At 39.4% G+C, this 26,886-nt stretch overlaps 1 protein-coding gene across 1 annotated transcript in view; it reads right to left on the bottom strand.

Annotated features, from left to right (window-relative positions):
• The window catches only part of PIK3C2G (phosphatidylinositol-4-phosphate 3-kinase catalytic subunit type 2 gamma), a 209,969-nt gene that overhangs the window by 30,044 nt on the left and 153,039 nt on the right, over positions 1-26,886 (bottom strand). The window contains exons 25-29 of the mRNA XM_049821675.1: positions 22,299-22,408; positions 13,579-13,771; positions 12,897-13,018; positions 8,477-8,585; positions 79-154 (exon numbers count right to left, since the gene is read on the bottom strand). Coding sequence (XP_049677632.1) covers positions 79-154; positions 8,477-8,585; positions 12,897-13,018; positions 13,579-13,771; positions 22,299-22,408 — 610 coding nt within the window. The remainder of the gene's footprint in view (positions 1-78; positions 155-8,476; positions 8,586-12,896; positions 13,019-13,578; positions 13,772-22,298; positions 22,409-26,886) is intronic.

The raw sequence follows: 26,886 nt of genomic DNA on the forward strand, positions 1-26,886 counted from the left end.
GTCACCTTTGCGCTATTATATTTAATATTATTAAAGAAGTCCTTCTTCAAAAACCAATAAGATTGATAATCCACGTACCTAAGGTCGCGGGCGATGAATCTTCTGCCAGGGTATTTTTGGACCAATTCAGGAAGAAGCTGAGTACAAGCTCATTCTAAAAGAAAATAAAAGTACTTTAGGGACTATCACATGTTGTGCGCTGTTCCTTAAATTATGCCCCTCCGAGCAGACCACTGGTAGGTTTCCAACGCATGTATTGGAGTTAGCAAAAAAGGGGCACCTTTCCCCTCTGATCAGGGGCAAGGACCCCAGGGAATGATTTCTACTCAGGCACTGGGAAGACAGCGGTGCCCCTTACCACTGGCTCTGGGATGCCGCCTTAGTGCCTACCTGGCCCCTTTCTGTCAACACGCTCCCAAACAGCAATGTGCCACGTGGGCCACAGGTTTGCATTCTTGCTCGATCTCCAGTGTCTCGAGATATGTATTAGCAGCTGCAACTACTTTTACAGAGCAGCCCATCTGTGAAACAAATGCAGGAGAACATCTTTACTGGGTATTGTGAAGTCAGCAGGAAATTCGCCCTTGGCACAGGACTGACCCCAAGCATCCGACCTAACGTGTGCCTCCGTGAGGCTCAGATATTGTGCATACCTCCCTCACACGGCGGCTTAATGGACACTCACGCTGCAAAGCTCCATACAGTTAACTCCTACCAGAAACCAACGGGGGGTGAAAGGGATGATCATATTTCGCCGTCCTGTTTAAAAGAGTAACCCACCTTATGTACTGCACTATAACTTTTCTTTTTATGTACTGACCTGTACTGCTCTAGCGTACATATATAACAGGTAGTTACGTTCAGCTGTAGAGAATTAAAACAATAAACCAAATCCCCAGATTTGAGTATTGTGCAAGGCAATAAAAATGTGAATTCTGAAATGGACTCTTACGATTCTGAATCAAAGGTGGACAGTAACTGCATTTTATTAGCTTTTACATAAAGCTGTATTTCACAATGGCCATTCTTTAAGACGGTTAGAATTGCTACATTCGTACTGATGTTACTTGGACTGACACTGTAATGAATGGGTAGAACAAGAGACTTTTCAAATTCTAGCATTAAAATGTCACCATTGTTTTTTTCCAGGCCATAGAAAATAATGTGTCTCTTATCAGCAAGATGTACTTCATGTAGCATTTGTCTTGTTTCAATTTGACAAAATGTGGCATGATTTGTGCGAGGAGAAAAGAAAAGGCAGGGTTTAGTGACAAATGCAGATAGTAAGGAGTTAACGTGGTTACAGCAGACAGAGGAACAAGATGTGTATGTTCAGCATAGAGATAAGATTTAGCAATCTGGATTTATTTTAGCAGTTGCCTTTTATTTTTCATTCTACTCTGGAGTTTTTCCTCCCACACTGATATTTTCTTTAGAAGAAAAATCAGGAAGAAAAAAAAAAAAAAAAGGATAAACCAACAGAATTATTTTCCTTGAATAGAATGACAAATCCTTAAGGTATTAGCAGTGGACTTCCAATACACCTATCTGTTCTGAGCATGACTAATTATTCTCTCATCTCATGAAGACAGCTTACAGGGGAAAGCCCATACACCTGCTTCAGCTTTCAGTAGCTTTAAACAGCCGAGTTATTCCCTATGGGACCTCCATTTGCTCTTTCAGCACAAGCCCCAAGTGTAGGAAATCTCAAGGGTTGAAAGAGTGTATTTTGGCAGCTCAGCCTTTATTTGACAGCATAAATAAGCAGAGAAACTTAAGTAGCCCTTCGAGTTCAAAGATCTTGAGAGAAGTGGGCAGGAGTGGAAGGAAGGATACACTAACTGACTTGAAAGAGAAATAAAAAATTCCACACTGAGCAGCCTGGTGTTCTGCTTCCTCTCCACTTACTCTTTCTGCAATAAATGGCAGTATATGAACAGAATGGTTTGTAAACAGGAGGTGCAATGATTGTTTCAGGCGATAGTTCCAAATTCTCATTTCTAAAGGAGACAACATTGAAAAAAATGACATTTGGTTTAAGTACAGAAGTGGAATTTGTGCAGATCTTACATCAGGCATGAACACGACAGGCAGGTACACTGCTGGTGCCACAGCACTAATTACAAACCTTTCCCCGTCCGTGTGTCCGTTGTAGTCAACAGGTATTGAAGCATGTGGGGAAGCAGCAAGGCTCATGCTGGCAAATGGAATGCAAAGCCATAACTGAACAGGTCATGTTGCAGGGGCAGAGGTAGCAGTCTGTCCAGGGCAGAGTACATCAAAAGCATTGGAGAGATCTCCTACGTGTTTGTGGTAATAAGCATTTTGCAGACTGTTATTCATAAGACAGCGGTTTCTTCCTGAACTGTGTTAATCTGCCTGCTGCAGGAGTCCACCGTTTAGATTTCCACCAGCAAACTGCGTTAAGCACCTTCTCAAGTTCACCCTTTGTCAGCAGACCACCAAAGCACACGCTGAACTTTCAGGTGATTCCTAAATCAATGGGACTTCAATCAGTTGGACTCCAGTCAGTGGGACTGAAGCGTGTGCTTAGAGTCAAGCATGCATCTAATTACACTGCTAAATGGAAACAGGCACATCGGAGCTTTGAACATATGTATAATCAAAAGCACACTGTATTTTAGTGGATAGAGTCCACTTCTAAACAAGCAATTATTACAAATATGTGACCATAGGTGGGAATCTTAGAGACCCTGTGACAGTCTTGGCAGATAGGCAGGCACTGAGGATGACCACAACCACTCGCCTCCCCTTTTTTCCTCTGGAATTCTTTAAATCGGTAAATGAAAATTCCCTAAAATACTGCCCATTTAGGGATTTTTAGGAAAGCCACCTATCATTTGTCTAACCATTCTTACCTAATAAGACAACAATCTTTAATAGGTAATGTTGATATTTTTTCAGGTCACTCAATAACATTAGCCTATTGGGGAGCAGCCAGGTATGTACGGGTGCATCAGCGTTGGTCTGGCTAGAACTCACACATGACCTTTTTCCAGCCATTAATCTCAAAAGGGACAAATTCCACCTTCACTTACACTAGGATACAACTGAAATAAGTAATTTCAGTGACATTGGGGGAGCTGGCAGAGCCCTGCACCACTGTAGCACGGTACAATTTGTCTACTGCTTTCCATCAGAGACTAACTAGAAAAGCACTCTGCTGTTGGATAAACACAGACAGATTTAATTTCATTAAAAAGAAAAGCAGCCTCTTTTCTGCTTTCAGCTTTCTTTTCAGCTGTGTTAGAGTAGATTCGGGGTCAGAGAACACCCATGCACCTGTTATACTTTAACAGGATGGAGAATCAGCAGGAAAGAAAAAAAGCCAGAAAAAGCCGACCTTGCTGCAGCTATTATAACTTCAGGAAAGGACAGCAGAAAAGAGAGGACTTTGAACCCTCCTCATTTTGGCTCCGCTGGATGCCTTGCTGCAGCACTATGGGAGTGATGGGAGTTTAAGGGACCCACATACCTCAGGTGCACTTTGTACCACTGCGTTATGTACCTCCATACGGGCACTGTGGGAGCTATTTTCTCACCTCTGCAAATCCCAAATAGCTCCAGTGAATAAAATACAAATGAAATATGGGAAGCTCTTATCAAACGTGATTATTTTTATAGTGTAAAACATTAGTCACTCTAGAACAACACTGTGGTCCTGGTTTTCACTGTATGCTTCAAAATAAGTGAATGTAATTTACAGTCTTTTCCATTTACATCCCCTTTAAAGCCCTTTTACACAGCCTATAAGTCACCATAAAGCTGTTTATAAAACCTATCCATTGCTGTCACTGTTTGCTTACCTGTTTGCACCAGGTTTATCTTTGGCCCCAAAGTCCCCAGTTAATTTGGATACTTAGAAAATTTTTATAGAGTCAAACCCCAACATGCTTCATTTCTTTTTACTGATTAGCCTACAGTGCACCTGCACTTACTATTATGTTTGCCAACCCCCTCCATCATGATAAACAAGCTCCCTCAAACATCCAAGCCCACTGAACTTGTACACAAAATCAATCTATGTGAAAGATGCGGGACAAATAACATGTTTATTTAAGGCTGTGTAGTATTGCGAGATCAGTAAATACATCTAGCGTCTGAGCTGTGTTATCAATAACAGTATCCACAAATTAAATGCCACCTCTTTTAAATGATGAGAGATAGGACGATTATCCATAGAATGCCACTAGCTGGCTGATAGTATCAAATGCACACAGCTGCTATTTAAAACATTGCTTTACGTTCAGTTTTAGATTTTTCACTTGTAATGCCCAAGCCAGGTGCAAGTTGTCTTTTCAAGATAAGCGTGAAGGCATTCAGCTTTGTGAATGCTGCTGTTTTACACCAGGGCTCAGGGCGGACTAAATTAATGGAGCCTTACCTTGCTTTTGTGTCCCCAGGGAGAGTACAACCCTCCTACAAATACAGCAGTAAAATGACAAGCCACAAGGGCACCCTTAATTTATATGATATGTTATGAGATTTGGACTGCAATATCCATTCAGCCCATCGCTCAGATGGAGTTGAGTGAAATAGAGAAAAATGTAAAAGTGGTTAGCAGCAGCTGCCTTTTGTCACAAATTTGATTTATACTGTGATAATGTGTATTTTTGTCTTCCTCCATGTTACCAGCCTTCAATTTATTGTTTCTTGCTGCTTCACCTCTTATTGGTGGCACCACTTGGTTGTTTTGCCATTTAATGAAGCAAAACTCCAGGAGTCAAAACATTGTTGAGTATGTTGCATTGCTGATCTAGAAGACCCATGCATTTCAATGCATGCAGCTGATGAACTAGCCAGCAATGGTGCAACTGGCACAAAACTAAATATTCTTATGGTGTGATCGTATATATTGCCACTGGTTTGGGAGGAGTAGGATGAAACTAAAAAAGATGCTGAAACCTGCTTTTGATCCTGTCCTAAATGACTCAATATGACAACGAAGGTGCATCAACTTTTGCATTTTAGTGACTGATTTAATGAATATAGCTTGTTCATGTATATAGCCTGGTGGCATAGTTACTTATAACCGAGTGTTAACCTGAATTTAGGAAAAGCACTATTCTAGGCAAGTCTTCAACAAAGGTCTATAAGGAAGTCAGTGAATAAGGCTTATGCTCAAAGTAAACCACAGACTTAAAAAATGGGATGGCTGTGACCATGTTTAAGCACTTAAATTGGCCCAACAGTAACTATCTCCATCAGCTGATGTTTCTGCATTTATTGGATCTAATACTAAAATTCAGAGATAGAGAAAGGTGGCTTGAAGTTTCTGTTCTTTAAAGAAGGGTTTAAAAAACCATCTAATTCCATGTGAGCTACAGTGCAAATGAGAAGGCAGCTATTTTCCACCTCTCCTCCTTTGTTCAAATCACTTAGCAGAAAAGGTCAGTGACATTCTGACTTACTCTTAATTATAACACAATTTTCACAAACGGAACTTAATCTGGACTAAAAAGCATGCACTTAAGGCATGACTGAGGAAGGAATTTGGATACAATTCAATGCTTTCTTTATTTTTAGGATTTTTAATTACTTAATTGGTAGAACCAAGTGTGTAGACAGTCCTGTGCGGATGGGACTAAACTTGTCAGAGCTTAAACCAGTGTCTAGTCAATCAGGGTAATGTGTTTACAGTGATAGCAAGGGTATTCTGTAATGAAACAAAAGCTCTTCTCTCCATTTCAGACAATACTGCAGCATACTGTACAGCTACAATATAGCTACGATACCGTACAGGTACGGTTCAGCAGAAAAAAATGACTGTGTCAGTAAAGTAAAGGGAACCCTGCTCTACAGGCATCTGCTCTTACAAGATTTCTTCACAAGTTTCTGAATTAATTATTTATTCCTACATAGTTTTACTATTTCATAAGAATGACAGTTTGGTAATCCTTGAGAACAGACAACTCACTAAATGGTTTTGGTCGGGCTTCCTAGCAATTTGAGCAAAAGGCCAAATTTGACTGCAAAGTTGTCCAAGGCACAGACAAAATTATTGTATTTATTTTTATCAAGAAAGCCTCCTAGCTTGGCTTTTTGCGCAGAGTAAAACCAAGAAGACACCCGGACACTTTTAAAAGAGTCACAGCAAAGGGAAAAGTGAAAAAGAAGCCTTTGGCTGGGAATACAAAGGAAATTACCCACTGACTGGTCTCCTTCTTCTAAGTGGGTCAGAACACATCAGTATTTTCTAAATTTCTCACATCTCCCAGCAGGAGAAGCATATGGAAGTAAAAATAATGATTCGATGTTTATGGAGTATCAATAACTTTACAGGTTATCATCTAGAATTGCAGGTTAGCTGCATGGTGGTAAGCAAGATGATTTCCTCCATGCAATACCACTTTACAGTTGGAAACAATCTGCTCATTACTCTGTTTATTATCGTGCCCTCCAAGTCTAGCACACCAGTAGCTGTGCAGCCCTCTTAGGTGCAAAACTGTTTGCTTCTCCTCATGGTTCAGCATTACAGACTGTACCAGACTGGGACGGTTTTCAGCGACTGCATAGTCCAGCATGGCTGAATAGCCCCACTGGCCTGGTTCAGAGCCCCCCCCAGTATGGGTCCCCAAGCAGATCTTTCCACAGTTCCCTCTGAATACCCTAGTCAGGGCTGTGTCCCGGTGTCCCAGCAGCAGCGTGCTGGGAGAACTTACCCAGCTCCACGGGTACGTGCTGCAGGGCCATCAAGGGAGCAGAAGAAGCATTAGGAAGCCCATTGCAAGGCAGCGTGCTCCGGCTGATTACCAGCCCGTTCACAGAGCAGGAGGGAGAAGAGAGCTTCTGTGCGTGACCGGGAAATGTTTTTATTACCATCCCGGGGCTTTAAGCAGTCTAATTTTTCAGACATAGATTAGGCTTCTACACAGCAGTGCTTGGCCCAAATTGAAGATCCATGTACCTTGCAGCAGCCCAGAGCACAGCAGAAGATACAGAGCTCTTCATTTCTAGGTCACTGGCTTATATCAGTTTTTCCTCAACTGTGACCAAAAGGCGCTAATGTAAAATAAACCCATGACCCTAACGTGAATGACAGAAATTGCACAACAATTAACCCCAACTTGTGCAGTTTATCTGGCAAGGTCAGTCAAGGGAGCCAACCACCCGAGTCAGCTGTCTGTACCAAATTAAGTGTAACTCTGGGACACAGATATTACCCGTCTTCTTTGGAAATCTTCTCAATTTTAACTCAGGGCACAGAACTTTTGTTCATATTAATAAGGAAACTCCTGTTTGTTTTGCATATAGACAATTTCCTCTTTAATCTCCATTGCACAGTCACAGCTGGGAAAGATATATAACTAGGCAGCAAACATTTTTCTCCTCCTGCAAGATGTTTGAAGTTTTGGAGAAAAACCATCCTGTCATACCCTCTTTTGGCATCCTAGACTGTCTATGCTGTTAAACTGAACTGGCCCCAGTTTGTGCTATGGCCCTGAGGCCATGGGATGTGACATGGGTCGCCCGGCAGAGGCCCAAGCTCTGCTAGAGAACGTGCCAACAGCGAAAGAGCAGGGTCAAGGCACAAACTTGTGCCTTGGCTCCCTTGAATTTACTAGCCTCTATGTAAGCCTAGGATCTAATGTAAAACACTTTTTTTTCCTGTCTGACAGCTTTCTTGACAACGGCCAGTGGCTGGAAGATGCTCCTTTCTCTCAGACCCTGGTGTCACTATCAGTAATTGACCATTCAATTTCCAAAGTGACACAGCATAATGATTTAACATTCTCCCAGGGTGCATGGAGCCTGTTAGTTGCTCTTAGCCCCGGCTTTAACGATGCTGAGCTGCAAAAGGCTTTGACTTGGGCCAGGCAATGAAGAGTCAGTGTTTGTTACTGTTCCAACTTTCCATTTTGAAACAGGAGAATATCAAATCTCAGAAAACAATAATGAATAAAAAAAAAAAGGCAAACCACCAATTTCAATGGACACAATGTATCATTCTGATAATATTGAAACTTTCTGGTTTTGGTCTTATGTTTGCAAAACAATTTTTTCTACATGTTAAATAAATTTTGGAATGAAGAGTATTTCTGGGCTGAAAGAATGGAGCTTTTCATTTAAAAACTGTCAAAATCAGACTTTTCAATATTTCAAAACTTACTTCTTTTTTAGACTTTACACTCCTCAGAACCTACTCCTTACTGTCAAATATTCAGTAAATCACTTCTTTTGGATGGCAGCAAAGGAAGGAAAGTTTTTTTGAAAAATGCCCTGCCAGGTCTAATAAACTATTTTTCAGTCATTCTTGTCTTTGTCTTAAGTTCTGATAAATGCTAGAATGGCTCCATCTCAAAATGGCTCCATTAGAAAATGCATCATTTATGTCTTTTTTTTTTTTTTTTTTTTTTTTTTTTTTTTAAATGAGGCCATGGAAAGCTTCCTGAATCTTTTGGTACAATGTTACTAAAAGTCATATGCAAATAAAATAAATACTGGAAGTGCTCACATTAGCCAGTTTCCTGGATCCACTTAATAGCTGCTTCAGATAGAGATTCAAATCCTTCACTCTTTTATGTTCAAGATCTGTAAAAGGTAAATGCCATGAGGGGGGAAACCTGCAAAAGAAGAATATTTGTAAGTACTTGTACTGTATTTGCTGGAGATATTTCCAGCTCTACTTAGCAGAAGAAAGTTACCACTTTCTAAGAGGTTTTGCAGGTAGGGGAAAGGTTGGGTACCATGTCCAGAGAACTGTTTACCTTCTGACTCTGGTGGTTCTAATAATTTGCTGATATTCTGTTTCATACTGTACCCCTTTTTCTGTCTAAATCATTAATTAAAAAAAACAACCAACAAACCAACCAAAACCCTAAAAGGCACTTATTTGCATTTTATGGTTTCTAAATACCTCTAAAAAAATTGGCCCTTTAGGATCCCAGGAAAACACTACCCTCCCCTTTTTTTTGCCCTGTGCAGAGCTCAACAAATCGCAGCCCAGGGCTCATGCTATACAAACCCTTACCATAGAATATGGAATATCAAAGCCTTACAGCAACAACATGACATTTTATGAATATATCATTGCTTGCTTTTTTACCTCAGCTATTTAGAGTGTAGATAAGTTTTTCAGAGCAGGTCCCTGATCCCATATGTAATTTCAGGCACTAGTATAATAAAAGCAATGTACGAAAGCAAATGATCATCACAATAACAAAATCAATCCCAACCAAAGCAATAACAATAATAATAGAAATAGTAATGTTCTTGCTGAATTTTTATTAAGATGAATTTCATTTCATTTTAGTAAATAAACCACATATGCATAGAATGGCCTTATGTCAATTTTCAAATGCTTTGGTGATGGAAAATGTCAAACCCCCACATTTTTCTTACTTGAATTATCTTTGCATTTTAGAGACAATGCACATTAGATCAGTCAAAAGGTTAGATTTTTAACAATACACATAATCAATTTATATTAACCTTGCTCTGACAAGGACTATTTCTCTCTCAGGTTGAAAGAGCATTAGAAAAGCGATCTGTGCTAAATTGCATGTAATGGGCTTTGTGATATGGATTGCTGATATTGGGATTCATAACAAATATTATGCTTCATATCCTCTAATCTATGTGATACAGAAAGGTAGAAGTTTTGATCTGGTTGTATTTCATGTTACACCACCACTGTAAATAGTTAACCATGTCTTGTTTACAAACCTATTTTTTTTCTGGTACCACCTTGTTTATCCAGTAGATCTCAAGAGATATCTGAAGGCTTCAGAGAAATCACTAAAGAGCCATCTAGCAGTGCAATACACTGAAAAGAGACACTTGGCCAGCCTTTTGAGAGGCAACTGTGTAATACTGTGAGGAAAAAATCAGCACTGGTATAAATTAGTCTGCAATTAAACCAGCAAGGGGCCAGGACGATAGCAGCATATTGTACGTATGTATGACCTTTTGATTATTTTTGTCTATAGCACTGAAAGATCAGGGCTCAGTTAAGGTGCTGTACAAATGAATAGTAAGAAGTGATTCTTGCTTCACAAAATTACAGTAGCAGGACACATAATGAGGCGGGGGAAGTGATATAATCCCGGATCATGACATATATGAGCTGCACAGATAAAAATAGAGCCCAGGTCATTTGGCACACATAGATAGCCTGTGAATGTTCTGGGTTCCTCCAGTGCACAAAAAGGACTTCTTTCAAGAGATGGTATGATGGATTTGTTTGGAAGCAGCTTAAAATTAATTAGGCTGTATAACACAAAGAGAGGACTCTGCCTGTAAAACATAGGCCCTCAGAAGATGCATCCTAAGCACAGTGGCCAAACAGAGGACAGAGAAACTGCTGATTGATAGCACCAATAACTGCTGCAAGTGCAGAACAATACGAACCTTGTGGTAGTACTGAACACTTCTTTAAAAGGCCTTCATGTTTCTGCTGAATTGCGCCTATGCCTGAAACTAACTTTGCACTGGTGAACACACTTGTGTTAGAAAAAGTTAACTTCCCAAGCTGATTTTGAACTTTTTATCTACCTTAAGTAGACCAGAAAAATATAAACTTGCACCACGTGCAAACATTCTGCATAGCAGATTCCATTTCCCACTTATTAGCTTGACGGGTATTCTGTGTATAAATTACATCACTTAAATGCTTTGTTGGGCGGAAAGATTTTTGGCCTTTTAAAAAACAATAATTAAACACAATTAATACTCTGAAACCAAACAAGAGGGAATGTACTAGAGTGCAAGGGCTTGCTTGAGGCAGCTGTGCTTTGACTTATAAATATGGGCTGAATGTTTACATGTCAATAGCAAAATTTCATATGCTGAGGACTCTGAGCTTTTGCCGTTCTTGCAATATAGCCAGTATTTAGCACTTGTATGAAGCAGACTCATATTGCATTATTTCCTCCTAATGAGACATGAATATATACAATTTCATGAATCAATACAAAGCAGTAACCACATCCTTTCTGTTAGCAGTTCCAATTATTCTAGTAATATTAGACATTTTACTTTCAAATCATACATTTTCAAACTGATTTTGTGGTTACATTATGGAACAAGACTATTTCCTTCCTTTGAAGCATCTGGCACTAGCCAGAGCTGGAGCTTTATAACACACAGGCAGACTAATGGCCTGATATGGTACGGCAGTTTCAGTGATAACTTCCTATAAAGAAATAATTAGGTTTTCATTATTAGAATAAAATCCAGAATACATGAAAAGCCTCAAACTGATGAAGTTCTGTTAGAAAACAAACCAAAACTTTAACATTAAAGAACATACATATAAAGAAACATCATAAAATTAATTACTTTAACGCAGTCTTGGGGAAAGATCATACAGTGACAGGTTACTGCTGGGTCTGAATTATGACAATAAAGCTCTGGAGCTCTTAGGCACTGCCTCAGTATATCCTGATTAACCCGCTGTGAGTTCTGGAACTCTCTTTTGCAGTGAAAATGTTGTAAGGGATTTTATTAAAAGTAGATTTATCTGAAAAACGGCTAGTACTATTTTTGAAATTCACTACAGGGTTTCTGAGGCCTACGCATTTCTAAAGAAAAATATATTTTCCTTCAAAGGGCTCTGCTCACCACAGGAAAAAATCATAAATAGGTATGTTATTTTACAACCTAATAGCATGCAAATATCTCCAAATCAAAACCACGATTCAAGCACTTTCAGTGTTTAGTAAAATTCTGATTCTCACCAACTGCTGCAAACCAGTTCATGTGACCCAGTCATAATGAGTCAAATTGCAGTCAATTAAAATCCCCTCAGGTAGGAGGAAGATTCTCTAGAATTAACTAACCTAAACCCATTTAACTGAATGCCTCTCACAAGCTTGGGGGAATATTAAATTTGGATCTGAAATTTGTGGAATTTATTTTTTAAGACAAAACCACATCGTTTATGGCTATTTACTTCAGGTGAAACCTCAAAGACCTTTCTGTTTTTCAAGCATATCACTTGAAGCTCGGCTTGGTTCAAGTAAACTGTTTGCCTTTTTGGCCAGCTTTACATCTTGTTGTAGATTGAGCTTGAAGAGCTGTTTGTATCAGGTGAGCCAGCATGGCTGTGTAAGAGAGGACTACTTTGTTCTCAATGGTGTATGCAGTATAATGTATATAATATTTGTAGAATACATAACACCACTTGTCTTACCAAAGCCATGGACAATCATTACATAAGGCAAAGCTGTTTTACATAAGACAGAAATAAACCATGGGACTCACTGTCCCAGGAAACTGTGAAGAAATCAGATTCAGAATATGAAAAGCAGGAATAGACATGCACATGGATAAAAAGTAATATTCAGAATTATTGCAACTAATGATAGCATATTTTTCAAGAGATACTAAACTGCATGATGCAAAGCCCAACGTATCAGTTTTGGGGGCCAGGATACTACATAAGATTATTTTAGATTTCTCAGCTGGGGAGCATGTGCATCTTTTTGTAAAAAGGTTGATCACACCTGCCAGTGTCAGAGATGGGCTTGTTTCTGTTCTGACCCAGTGTGAATATTCCTACATTGCTTTAATATATGGATTTCGCTAAAAGTTTTGATCAGCGTCATGCAGAAAATGAAAACTATCAAAGGCCCTATCATGCCTTTAATGAAGTCAGTACCACTTACCCTTTGATTTCAGGAATAGCTGGGTCAGGCCCAAGCTGTTTCCCCCTTTTCCCATTAAAAAAGGAACAATAAAATATATAAAAGTTAGACTGTCACAATGCCCTGTGATTCAGTTTCTTCTGGGGCTGAATAGAAGGCTTCATAGAACATGTTGCATTGCTTTTGCGTTTCTAAAAATATGTCTGCCGTACATTTTCTCACATTTTTATCTGTGCACAGAGAGAACCATTTAACAGCAGAATAACATTCGCTAATATGCTGCCTTACTCTGGGAGGACATGTGATGGAAATTGCTTCTGGAGATGGCTGTGAAGTTCTGAGAACTGGTCGAATGATTTTTCCACAAAAGTGACCACATTGCAGGTTTGCACCACCTGGACTAGATATAGCTGTATAGGGGAAAAGGGAGAGGCAGAAAGAGAAATGATCAGAGAGGCACATTGAAAAAAAAAAATGTAAAAGAGGAAATATAGGGTGATTTTAACAAAGAAAAACTTTTCTTTAATGTAGTGCCAAGTGCCAGAGAATTCAGTTTGTAATTTATAGTCTTTGCTGCACAGAAAGAGAAACTTGCCTGGATAGCATACAACTCAAACACTAAAAGATCGCTGCAGTGTGTGAAAACTAATAACGCACCATTAAAGCATCATATAACAGCCTCCGATTTCTATTAGGCTTCCTAATTTTGTGCCATGCTTTCCTTCTGGATGCTTTAATTAGCTCTTGATTTATTTTTCACTATAGGGCATGAACTGTTCTCCTTAATGGCTCCCTGCTAATAGCTGTCTGCCTGGTGTTCTTTCTCTCGGGTAGCTCATTGCTTATGGCACTGCGTTCATCCTGTGGCACACACACATCTTCTATAAAGGAGGAGGGAGAGTATATAAGCTCACAGAAGAGTCGTTAAAGATCAAGGCAAATGAGGGCAGGCAAAGAACATAATACATACGGAGTCAGACTTTTTGTTGAATCCCAAAATGGTGGCTCTTGCGATTGACTTCTCTGCATCCAGCGTCATCCATTCCTGGGGGATCGTCTCTGGAGCCGGAGGTTTTGCAGAGCCTGTCACTGACATCTGCACAAGTGCGTGGATCAAGTTATTGAGTTTAACAGGAAAGCACTCCAAACTTTCCTTGATTTTCCTGAAGAACAAACAAACAGAAGAGGCACTATTTATGCATCTGTTTTGTTTCTATTTCTTGATCCTTGGTTTCAGGGATGCAGGAACCATAAAACCCCAGATCCTAAAACCTACCTCACATGAACCTGTGCCCACATACACACCAGTCACTGCTCTCTGCAGCAATACAGCATATCCAGCCCCTGAGCTCCACTGCTTAAAGGAGTGCTCTTGCCATAGCCTCTCTCATGGCTTCCCTTGGGGTAGTTGTTCTTCATGAGCTGGATAATGTCAGCCTTCTTTCAGATGATGGAGACAGACAGGATATTTCCATGTGTGTTTTGAGGAATTCCAGGGTAGAGCGACATGTGTTCTCTTCAACAGGTAGGGGAGACTGCCCTAGTACTTTCTTTTGGGTTATACTAACCTCACATGGACTTACATGTGTTTGCGCAAGGCTCTTGCATTCTATTCATGATTTAGCTGTGCATGATCTGTTGCTAAATTCTCTACCCAATTCTTAAAAGCTGTATCCCTGTGGAGCTGTTTAAGATGAAAAAAAAAAAATGAAATTTTCTCCCCCAAGCTCTCCCCATCTCATCTCTGTGCAAGGGGAGCCAGAACACACTTCTAATTTCCTAGAGTTTTAAGATCCTTCATCAGAAAAGAAAAAATAGATTAAAAAAATAACTAGATGTACATGTAGATATGTACTGAAAACATGTGTTAACATCAAAGTGAACTTAACTTGAGACATAACACTACAAGATAATCACTGGTCTTTGAGGAGTAAAATGCAGTACTCATAAGAAAACACTTGCCCTCTTGAATTCATTTGCTGGTTAAGATCTATTTAACTTGTGATGCTATTTTTTTTTTTCTATTTCCCTGCTTACTTCTACAGCTCTCTGAAGATATTCTGGATAGGTTCTCATGTTATGGAACAACCACCCATTAGTTTCAGGCCATATAGCGGCAAACCTCTACCAAATTGACAGGTTTTTCATCTTTCTTTTTCTTCTGTTTTGTTGCCTTTTTTTTTTTCCTTCCAGTTTTGGACTATGTCTAACTAGCTTATGGGGCTGTCAATAGCCTTAACCACCTTCATCATCCCCTCTTCAAAGGTGAGCAAATGCTTCACCTGTCATTTTAAATTAAATTCTTATTCATGGGTTTCTGTGAGCGGGTTGGATTGCATACTGCAATCAATTGAAATCAACTCCATTCATGGCATTAGCCTCATTTTCATGATCTCAGATGTTCTGGCAAAAGTATGTAGCTTCATAGTTGCAACCATACCAAAAAGAACGTTCTAGCTGCACATAGCTCCCTGGCTCGCCTCCCCGCAAACTGAAATTTCAATCAAAATACTGTGTGAATTTATCATACACCAATCAAGCATACTAAACTCAGGGAAGAAGACGTATATGTTTTTCTTAACGTAATACAAGGAAAGGTATCTCTCAATTGATTCAGTTAATTATCTTAATTATTAATTACATTCTCCAGAAAGAAATACATACAGACTATTTAATAAATGACACAAATTAACACTCAAATGGAAAACAAGAAAACAAATCTCATTTCAAAGCATTAGTACAAAATCAATTCAGTGCTGATTAATTAGGTTGCATCTGTGGTGAACTTTTCTTTTTTAACTCCTATGTATTTAATTTAATGCATAGTTTAAACGCTTCCTAAGTCACTGAGACACGATTTAGGTTATAGAATCTGTAACTGGGCCATATTATAGCAAAGCAGTTAGGGAATTTGCAATATTACTATGAGGCATATTAACTTTGCAGCTAAAACCAGTGCATTTTAACTCATGCAAAGCTGGCTTCTGCTTATAAACTAGTATTAATTCAGACATCATCACTATGCAGAGCAGCTGATACCAGAATACCACTATTTAAACAAGTCAATATTTTAATGGGTTGTTATTCTTTCCATGTGTCCATTAAGCTTTTAAAATGCTTTTAACATGCAGATTGCTAATCACACACTTTAAACCTAAACAGGCTTTTGTTGTCATTGTTGCAGATTTTCCCTGTAAGTTATTTTAAATGATTACATTTAAAATAAAATAAAAACAGATGTGTATGTTGCTTTCTCCCTCTCTCGATATTCTGTTTTCTCTGTATGCAGTCCTCTCTGTTAGAATAGAGAACATTAAGCAACCTTATGTCATGTTATCAACAATGGATTGAAAAGGCCTCTTTGCTATTCTGGTGACATCTCAGAGCGTGTCTTCACAGCAAGGTAGAACAACTCTGGTTATGGCTCTCTGCACTTTCTTTCACGGGAAACTGGCTAACGGAAATCCTCTTTCCCACAGCCTCCCAAAAGCTGGTTCCTAACTATGTATAGAGCAGTAGGGTACATCAAACCCACGTGTCTTTATCTTTTTTAATTTTGCAGTTTATTTTTGGCATGGATTAGTTCACTGACCCAGTTTATCACATTGTGGTATCTGATTCCCCCTTCTGCTAGCATTTTTAAAGTTCATGCTGAGGTTCAGTGGTGGAAATTTCTCCTTGAACTCTCCAAGATCCCCATACACTTTCTTTTCTCTACAGCCACAGTTAAGTTTAGCCATAGGCAAAGAAGTTGGTAAGGTCATGGGTATTCATTGCTGAGACCTTCTTGCTCCGTGGGCTGTTACCATCTTTGCCTGTGCCTAAAGGTGACTCTGCCTTCACAAAGATGACAACTTTCTTAGTTATTTCAGACCTCTGGTAGCCCAAGCTACTTAGAGAATTAGTGCCTAATGGTCTATGGATGGAAAAACTGAAGTGACCTATATGAAGGGCATCAAAAGCACAGGTTAATCAGACCAAAACAGGAAACTGTCATTAACTAGAGTAACATTAATTGTGAATCACAATATTGTTAACACACAGTTTTCAGGCAGAAAAATGTGGGGGTTTTCCACATGAAAATATCCATTTACCACACAGATTGGTGTCTGACCTACTTCTCGGAAAAGTGAATTAAGCATCCAGGATTATTGAAAAGTAATGACTTTCTGCTTTCCACCTGCTGAACTGGCTTTGAATTTCAGAGTTGGCTCACAGTCTTTCTACAGAACTGTCAAATTATGGTATCAGGTAAAACATGCACAGACTTGTTGGCTGCTTGTGTAAACAGAGATGGATGAAAAGATTAACTAACGTCTTCAAGAGTGACTAGTGATAGTTGGTGCCTTGATTTTTAGGAAGTGGACATTTCTTATGGAACAGGTATTCTGAGGGCTGGTGCTTAGATCTTTTTGGACACACCAGCCTTTCTCCACAGCCTTTTAAGAGCACATACACTCATTATTACTGACTAGTTATCCAGATCTTAGTCTTGGTATATATAATAACAAATATTCACCTCAAACTTCAGAATAATTTTATCATTCTTGATGGCATTCTGCTTCTCATTTCCATATAGTCCTGGAAATAACTCACAGCATAATGAGCAAAATTTATTTTCATGGGATTCTCAGATGTTAACGAACATGGTGCTTCATTTATATCCAAATTTTCCATCCATGAATTTATCAGGCTCCATTTTAAAACAAGTTGGGTAGTATGCCCCCAGCAGCTCTTAACAGACTTTTCCAGAATATTACTGCTTTCAGGGACATACCTCTTCTAATTTTTAGTAGCATTTATTCATGGACAGTTGATATTTTTTTTGTTTACAGCAGTGATAATCGTTCAGTTTAACAACTATATATGTGATAGTATACAGGCAATCATATTCTTTTTTCCTCTGATTTTGCTAGGCTTTAAAATACATGTTTACTTTCAGTCTAATTCCGATCCCATAGGCTGAACACATCAGGTACTCCCCTGAAGTGCATCTTCCAGCTGAGTTTCCCTACCAGTCCTCCTATGCACCTCTCCCAGGACAGAGGACATTCCTCTCCCCTGAGCTGGTGGCATGTGGGGTTGGTACAACAGTATGAATGCCTCAAACAACATAAATTCAAGGAGGAAATCCACCTTCTGTTCCTTTGAAACACATACATCAGGATCTTTACAAACTGCTTGAATGCCACTGAAAGAAACTTTAGTACTGTAGTTTTGTCTATGCCTTTTCAGAAGTCACCAGCTTTCACTGGTGTTTCAGCTGTTTGGGAGATTTCTTGCTGGAATCTCTGCAGCCACCTGAGAAAGAGGGATTGGCTGATCAGTTTGAGATTAGGAGTAACTGTGAACTGTCCAGTTTTGCAGCTGCTGGCATTCGTGATTTGGAGTGGATATGCTTGACCTGGAAATGAGGTACCTAACTAATGATTCTGTTAATAAACAAGTAAAGGCAGCAGCTGACCCAAGTAGCACCCCCCTCAATCAGGCTGCTGAAGATATGCAATGGCACTTCGCTGGTAATTGTCAGATCCACTGTGCATCTCTTATTCATGGGTTTCTATGAGTGGGTTAGATTGCATACTGCAATCAATTGAAATCAACTCCATTCACTGCATTAGGCTAACTTAAATCCCTTAAAAATAATTTTAAATACACATTCCTTTACAGGCACATTAAAAATGTCAGGCAGCATGCCACACCATGCTGACATTTGAAGACATCTGCAGAAAACCAAAGAGGAAATTTATATCCAGAGTTAAGACGGGTTTCCAGTTTCTGGTAAAACTGTGTTGTCAGGGGAAGAGGAAAGGAGGGAGGGGAAAGGATCAAATTGAGTTTCAAGGATCAAACTGAGTTCAGGGCAGATGCTGGAGAGACAACGATGTTTCATTTGGCACTAGGTGCACAGAACTGACAAGCAAACACAGAAACTCTTGTTTAACTCTCAATTGCTGCCTTGTTTATCCACAATCTGAGGGTGTGACCTTCCAGAAGGCTGTAAGCTGTGAGGCTTAACACTGAGGCTCATCAGCTCCTAACAGTGAACTGACCCAATGTGAGAAGAATATAGTACACAAATGAGACCACTGATTGTTGAACATGTCTTAAATCAAGAATTAGAGCAAAGGAATTTGGTAAAAGGCAGAATGCTTTACGATCCTGAAAGGGGTCAGTATGTTACAGTCCAAACTCCGGTAGCATTATTCTGTTGGCTAGAAAGGTGATGGCAAAGAACAAATTAACGTTGTTCTGCCAGGAATATTTGTGACATCGTTCATCATTTCATGTTGTTTTTAAATAACGGTAGAGTCAATGTCAGTATTATTGCTCAAACCAAACTCAGACAATTGCTAAAAGCAACCTATTTCTACAGAAATACAGAGAAATACTGTTCTCCTATTTCCACTAGCAGAAGATTGGGCTTTTCAGCAGATACATTATATGATTGAATCTGAAAGATTACAATAACTACCTTGTACTTTCAACAAGAAATAACTTTCGGTTGGCAGTGTTTAACATTCCAATGACCACGCTCCTTGTCTAGAAAAGAACTTTTCAAAAACAATAAAGTGTTTTTGGAAGTAATTATGAAGAGAAAGGGAGCTACAAATTGTGAAGGATTTCAGAGCTACTGGAAGTTATGCTAATAATCAGAACTTTCAATTTCCTTGGCTTTCTAAGGACAGCTTGAAAAAATGATACAGGAATAAGCTGCAGAGTGACCATGAGAAGTGTGTAACTGGATTTCTTTCTCACCCAGACATTTTGTATAACAAGGAGGTAGGGAAGAATTTTCTGAAGGACAGGAATAAAGATGACGTAGGTAACGGAAAGCTCACAAAAATCTCAATATATTAACATTCCTCGGGGCAGGTAGGAAAATGCTTATACAGAGAGGTATATTCTGCATGGATCTGGCTATTATACCATCCCAAAGTCTTTATTTTGAAAAGTGCCTGGATACACTTTTCAGAAGTTAAAATACTGCTAGACACAAAGCCTGATATTCTGCCCTTATTTAAACATGTAGAAATGTTAGTTAATACACATGTTGAATTAACACAAATTATGTTCAAACATGAAAATAAATTAGAATAAAGCAAAAAAAAAACCCCAAACCTCCAGAAGAAATGAGATCCCTGGAAATTCATGAGCTAATGGCAAGAGACTTTCTTCTTGCAAATGAATAGATATAATACAAACATACCCTAAGAGTATTAAAGAACAAAATATGCACCCTAGCAATATCTGACTTTTCTACGTGATGTAATGATCTCTATGGACAATAACAAACCTATATTTCAGCATTTTGAAGGAAACTGGAACAACAGCTCCAGAGTTCACTAAAAATATTTTAGCAGAAAATACAGTTTCAAATAAGAACAGAGCCTGCAGCACTGTACAGATGGGCACGATGATGCCAAGCAGCACTTGAGTGGCATTTACACTCTGAAGGCCTTCATTTCCTTAACACCAAACCTAACAAGAAATCTAAGGGGAGAAGGACATGCTGGCCTCTGAGTCCTACCTATAGTCTCTCTGGGCTGAACAGGATTTCCTAACCCTAATACGAACATCTACCCAGCAACAAAGCACACCAACTCTGCTTCCTTCCAAACCAGTGTTGAGTCACATCTTCCAAGTACCAGCTGTTCTACATGCTTTGGCTGAGAAAGACTGCAGGTGAATTCCCACTCTGAAGTCCCTCACTTCCTTCACCATAACCCTCAAAACACCACAACCACCTTGCCCACCTCCAAGAAAGAGCATGGAGCTACAGCTCTGTCCTGAACCCAGCCTTCATCCTTTGTCTTCCAGCTGAGCAAGACTGCAGTGATATTAACCCTAACCATAACCTTAGTCCTACCCAGCTGAAGAGCATACAGATCCTTTCCACCCCCAGAAGAGTGCTGGGCAGGAGCTCTGAACTTTGCATGACACTAATTCAATTTTCACTTGGAAGACTCACATTTCCCTATTTGTTATGTATAACCTAGCCTTTTTTCACTAGGTAAATGAATTGGGTTTTTTTACCCACAAGAGACAGACGCAACCACCCAAACTCTTTGACAGAATCAAGACTTTTACAATTTAATTAGAAACTACATGTTTCCTATTTGAAGTGGAAATATAAGTCTGTAATTTGGGAATATGTAAAATTTTAAAGGAAAGGATAAGGTAGGAGCTGACGGTAAATGTGAAGCAGTAATTAAATTTTAAAATAAAACAATCTTGCTAAAGGGCAAGAGTGAAAGCATATGAAAAACCAAGTGTTAAAAGAGAAGGAACTCAGTGCTCTGCTGTGTATAAAGTAATGGAACAATAGTTTTGTTTGAGAAGTTCCTCTCTCTTTTCAAAGAAGGGTCTTCCTTAAACTCTCTAGGTCTCTGTTCCAGCCTTCTCCAAACCTGCCGCCTCCGTTTCCAATTCTAGTACAAGAAAAGGAGACATATAAACAACATAATTCAGATTGCTCAAAATCTTTATATGGGCTACTGTAATAGCAATGAGACTGGCTCAGCTGCTCCAGTTCAAGCTTTCACCTCATTTATTCATTGCAATATGCCCTCTGGCTGTACCGAAGGGTAGGGTGACTGCTCTTGCCTCAAGGCAGTTTGCACCATGCAGAGAGCTGTGCTGCCTTTAGGGCTCTGAATTTGAAAGGAGACCTTCACTCAGAGTCCAGTGCTCTGAAGTGGATACGTGCCCTGCACTTGCACCAGAGGAGGAGGTCAGAAGAGCCTGGCTTGCTTTGTATGTGTACGTGGTGTCCAGGGTGCCTGAATTCATAGACTCCTTGGGAAATGATGGTGCTGCACAGGACAGGCTCTGAAAAGGGAGATTTTTTCTCATACTGTGCCTAGAATGGGAAAGTAAGTTTCCAAATCCAGAGAGTCTCCACTGGCTCCATCTAGAGCATCATCACATCAACTGCTGGAATTACATGTAATGCAGAGGCCTGACCTGAAAGATCAGGACCGAGGCCTTCAAACTGATTTTATACACATCAGCTGTAGCTCCTCATCAATAATCCTGAGTTATTATCACAAACAAGTGAAAAGTTTCATTACCCTAACACAAATCAAGCTTTAAACATACCTGTATTCACACACAATGCTTTTCTGTGACAGATCTATTAAGTGCTTAAAAGGAAGTATCAGTACCATTTTGTAGATGGAAAAACTATGGCTAACAGAGGGAAAGTAACTTGCCTGAGACAACACAGAAAGTCAAAAGGAGAACAGAAAAGGGACTAAAATGCAGGAATTCCAGGTCCTCACTCAGTCCATTAACAAGTTGAACCTTTTTATGCAGTCCAAATCCTGTTGCATGTAGCTGTTGCATTTAAAAGCAGAGAGGAAAGCTGACTAGATGTAAGGCAGGATGGTTTCACCATGAAAGCCAAAGAAATCTCTAGGCACTGAATAAGTGACTTGTTAGAAGTGTACCACAAATGCACAACTGTTTCTTCCAGAAATTTGAGGAGATTGGTTATAACACGCATAAGGAATGGACATTTTAAAAGTAAACACATGAAGACCAGTTATCCTTTTGTGTAATTTCACTGATTACAACCTCTTAACATAAAAGAAAAACTGCCTTTGTTTGTTTGTTTGTTTGCTTTGTTTGACAGCTTTGCTTCATGCCTGAAGGAGATAAATTTTCTGTATTATATTCTGGTTTTACCTTGTAAAGTAGCTTGTAGCCTGTAGGTCTGAGTCCTGAGGACGGAGGTTATCATACACATACTTCAGATCCTGAATGCTGTTTAGCTCGGGCAATCCTGCATGCAGCATCTTAAAGTAAAGACATATAATTAGTCCACTGTTCTATTGAAAAGAAATTTAAATTTAGTGGGGCTAACTGAGAATAGAAAGGTTTTACTCCAAAAGGCCTTCTTGTAAAACACAAAGGTCTGCTGATCTGAAAAGTGGTTCTGAAGCTAGAGCAATGCCTGGAATACTAAAGTGAATATATTGCATTGTAAACCTTCATACTGAGGTACCAGAAAGAGGCATGGGTCAAAATCACCAATCCATTTTAGTTATTTATTTTCTCATCGGATATCATAATGTCAATATGTGCATTCCTAAGATTCCTTCATAGCCTTCTAATGGTGATAAAGGGAAGGCAACCAAATTCAGCCACCTGAACAATAGTAACCATGTTTCTGTTATGCTCACAGTGTTATCTTGGTCCTAATCCAATTTAGCGCAACATCACCTTCTCATTTGTAGCTACTGATTTCACCATTACTGCTCTGGACTCCTGCAAAGGGTTCATAGATTCACTCCCTTTACAGTCAATGGAGGAGAAAAGTATCTTTAGATGCCAAATCACAGCAGGAGCCCTGACTTAGGCACTGAGAACTGCCCTTTGAAGGGGGAATCATTCTCCATCAAAGAGGGACGGAGCTGTTCTAGTCACTTTGCCAAGTTAGGTTCAAGAGACAAATAATGTGAATATTCCCCTTGCAAAGTAACAACATGAGTAGGGTAGACAACTGAGTGCATCCAATTGCCCATACAGCTCTCTCCAGGCATTTTAAAATGTCAACAACAAAAATAATTTTTACTCGCTTCAAAACCTACTGATTTTTCTCAACAATCAAAGTAAGCTGAAAGTGATGCTTTGTGTGTAATGGAGAAAAAAAATCACTCCTTCACATTGCTCAGAAGGAAATGTATCTGAATTTGCAGTCACCGCTGTGCATTTTCTTTACTCCTTCAAACCTTCTTAATATTTTTAATTCAAATTTCAATATTTTGTATATTTTTTGTTTGGAATTATGAGGAAAACCTTGCTTCACATCAGACCCAATCTATACTACCACTGGACAGTTAGATTTCTGTCTCAGAGAGCTCTGGCTAGCAAGGAGCAGAGAAGCAGAAAGCTCAATGAGATGAATTTAAGTGAGTTGAAAGCATGGACAATAATAACATTCAGCACTTAAGGACACACAGTGCTATTTATCTGTATGCCTTCAATCCATTTATAAAAGATGATAACAGCTCCTGCCTCCTTTAAAGAAAAAAAAAAAAAAAAAAAAGTGTTGTTGCATAGGCAGATTAATCTTCTTGCCCTGCATTAGAAAAGGGAACAATATCAGATATGAACATAATCTTAATGACCTGTAGTGCAACTGAAAAACACGATTTTTTTTTAGGTTCTCTGCTTTGTAGAAGGTGGAAAACCATTTGCTGAAGCAAAAGAAAAGACTTTAGCTGGGCAGTACCTACACAGTGCTTTGCTCGCTGCAAAGGGGTCCTAGAGGCTTATTATACTGCTTCAAACCTTTTGCTCCATATAGCATATCTTTTGTGTTTCCAGTCCCTGACCGAGGATGCTTCTGGGTACTGTGGCTAGTGATACTAGATGTTAATTAGACAAGACATGGAACAACTGTTTGGAAAACAACTACAGGTTGCCTAGGGCAACTCAAACATCACTAGATGCCTAAGTTTAAGTGCCTGCATTGCTCTCCTTGTTTGGCCACATGTATGTCTTGACCTACCACACTTGGTTATCCCAGACCTTCTGACTCACTGAGTGGAGCTGCCTACACTCTCCTTGGGCCTGGATTCAGAGCTGGTGTGTGATGCTCAGCCCACCATCCCATGAAAAATGAATAGTCCCGGCATGTACTTTCCATGCATTAGACCTCCCAAATGGGGATGTTTCCTGATCCTCTTTTCCCAGATGGTGTTTCTGAGTTTAGAAGGGTGAAATGACTTGTATGGGGACACAGGACTCTTGAGTCTTAGATCTGCTCTGTCTAGGTACTGTCTCCTGTTTTACACTATAAGGTTGACCTGTTTCTTGTCACAACAGAGGCAAGTAGACCAATTCCTTGCTGTCTAGTGTCACCTCTAAGCCTCTTTTAATAATTTTCTACCTGAAAAATTTTTATAACAATAATGGATTTTGCATTTCTTTAAACTAGTCAAAAGGTGTTTGTGTCCTGAAATCACCCTCTTTATAATACTTCACATCAAATCTTTAATGAGAGCAAAGCTGATGAACTACAGGCGTTTACGCAGCTGAACTCCGCCCAGCATACTCTTGGGTCTCCCACAGATGTTTCTGCTTTTGAAAGTGATGGAAACTTCATGGATTATTTCTTACTCTCAGTAGCAAATGTCAGTACAGCTCTAGAAACTGCTGCTCACCACCAAGAAAAAGCATTAATTCCCAAACTGGGCCAAACCCCCTAAATTGTTCATAATCATGGTTTGCTAGAAACCACTAATAGTTACCGACCATCCATGGCACAGTTTACTGCTCCTGTGAAGTACTGTACTTTTTGGAAATAGCCTTATTGTTTAGATTATTTTAACCATGTTTTATAAATAGCATCTCAGGAAACAGAATGTGAGAAGGGAAGGGAAGGAAAGATTAATAATGCAGCTTTCCAGACAGTGAGAGAAATCTTAGACTGTCATTGATACAAATAAGCAGTGGTTAGATTATCTCGCCCCTCCATGATAACATCTGATATTCTGCATGGAAATGAATTCAAAGTAGAACAACTTCACAGTCTATTTACTTTTCTAGAAGTGACCCATACACCTAAAACATTTTGATACTTACAGTTTCTGACCAACACCCCATTTCAAGTGCAGACCCAGATTCACCTTTCCAAACATCACTGGCAAAACCAAGGCATTTCTCTTGTTTTTTTAATTTCCTTTGATATGAAGTGCTCATTGATAGGGTGCGAGTATGCTGTCAGTTATTTTTCCATTATGAAATGCAACACAATTGACAAATGACTGAACTGCAGCCCACTGACAAATATTAAAACATATCTGTACGCTGACTTTTAGCTCAGCACTGTTACCTCTCCTTAAAGATCAGCAGAAACAAAAGACACATCATGTCCTGAATATAGACAGACCAGAACTATACCAGGCAAAGATAGCTAGTTATTTCAGGGCTCCTGCCGGGAACATTTTCTCTTTGTTATCCCAGAGTAATCTAAAATCATTATCTCTGCTGCTTGCAGAAAAAGGTACTGCATTGGGGCCAAGGAGGTGGGCAGAAGATGTAGCTATATTTGCAGCATGCAGTTTTAGGCAACCTGTTCAGAAATGCAAGGATTACTGCTGTGGATGAGAGAGCAAGGGTGCTCCTGAGTTTTCCAGAGGCTCTTTAACTTAGACAGTATCTCCTACAACAGCACTCTGCACTGCTTTCAGTGTGAAATTATGCTTTCTGATGGGAACTCGGTTTTGCTGCACCTTTGTGACTACTCAGAAGCAGGGTTAAGAGATCTGGGGAAATCGTTCCTGCTCTATATTGGGAAATCACTCACTGTACCACTGCGTGTGAATCCATGGACAAGACAGAAGAAATAAGATGAGCAAGTTCTTACCATTTCTTCCCTCCCCATTGCAGAAGTTGGAGATGATAAAGTAGTGTTTACAGAGCAACTTCTTGGCTGTACCCCAACCCCAGCAGGGGTTCTGTTTATAAGGTTGTGTAGATTTTTTCATGCACAGACCAGTCACCTAGGTTTTGCACGGGGCCCTGGACTTAAGTTTTGGATTAATATATTAGCCAAGCAACTTAGCAAACATTAGTTAATTTATTATTCTCATTCTACCTGTGAAGGGAAAAATCATTAACCTTTCACACACAAGTAAATAGAGGCATAAAGCAGTTATGGAATCTGCCTGGCATGTGAATCGGTAGGAATACTTAAGGGATAAAAACTCCCAGAGGTTTTAAAATCCTATACAAAAGGATTTTTAAACCTGTCAATATGGGTAAGTGCTCTTTCTTTTCTGTGTTTGCAATCCTAAGAAGGGAGCATGGAAATGTGCAAAAAAACATTCTAATGCCACCTTTGTTAGCTGTAGTGCTGCTAGGTACTGTCATATCACCCAGTCTGTGAAATATTTAGTTTACTTTGTCTTGCTATAACCATGAACAGGATTGGTGAGTGGTTTCTTGAAGACCTAGAAAAAGGGCTGAGTGAAATTCCTGAAGGCGAAAATTATACCCAGCTTCTTTTGCAGTTTTCTTCTATTTTGTAAAAAAGAATGCTTTAAAGAAAGAGAAAGAGAAAGAGAGAGAAAGAAAGAGAAAGAGAAAGAGAGAGAAAGAAAGAGAAAGAGAAAGAGAGAGAAAAAGAGAACAAGAGAGAAAGAGAAAGAGAAAGAGAAAGAGAAAAAAAGACCCAGGCAGCTTAGCTTTTCTTTTCTCAGAAATTAGTACTGAAATTGGATAGATTTTTTTGCCTAGGAAGTGCCATCACTAACATTTCCAGCAG

The sequence above is a fragment of the Accipiter gentilis genome, chromosome 18, assembly GCF_929443795.1.
Source record: "Accipiter gentilis chromosome 18, bAccGen1.1, whole genome shotgun sequence".
NCBI classification, from domain to species: domain Eukaryota; kingdom Metazoa; phylum Chordata; class Aves; order Accipitriformes; family Accipitridae; genus Astur; species Astur gentilis.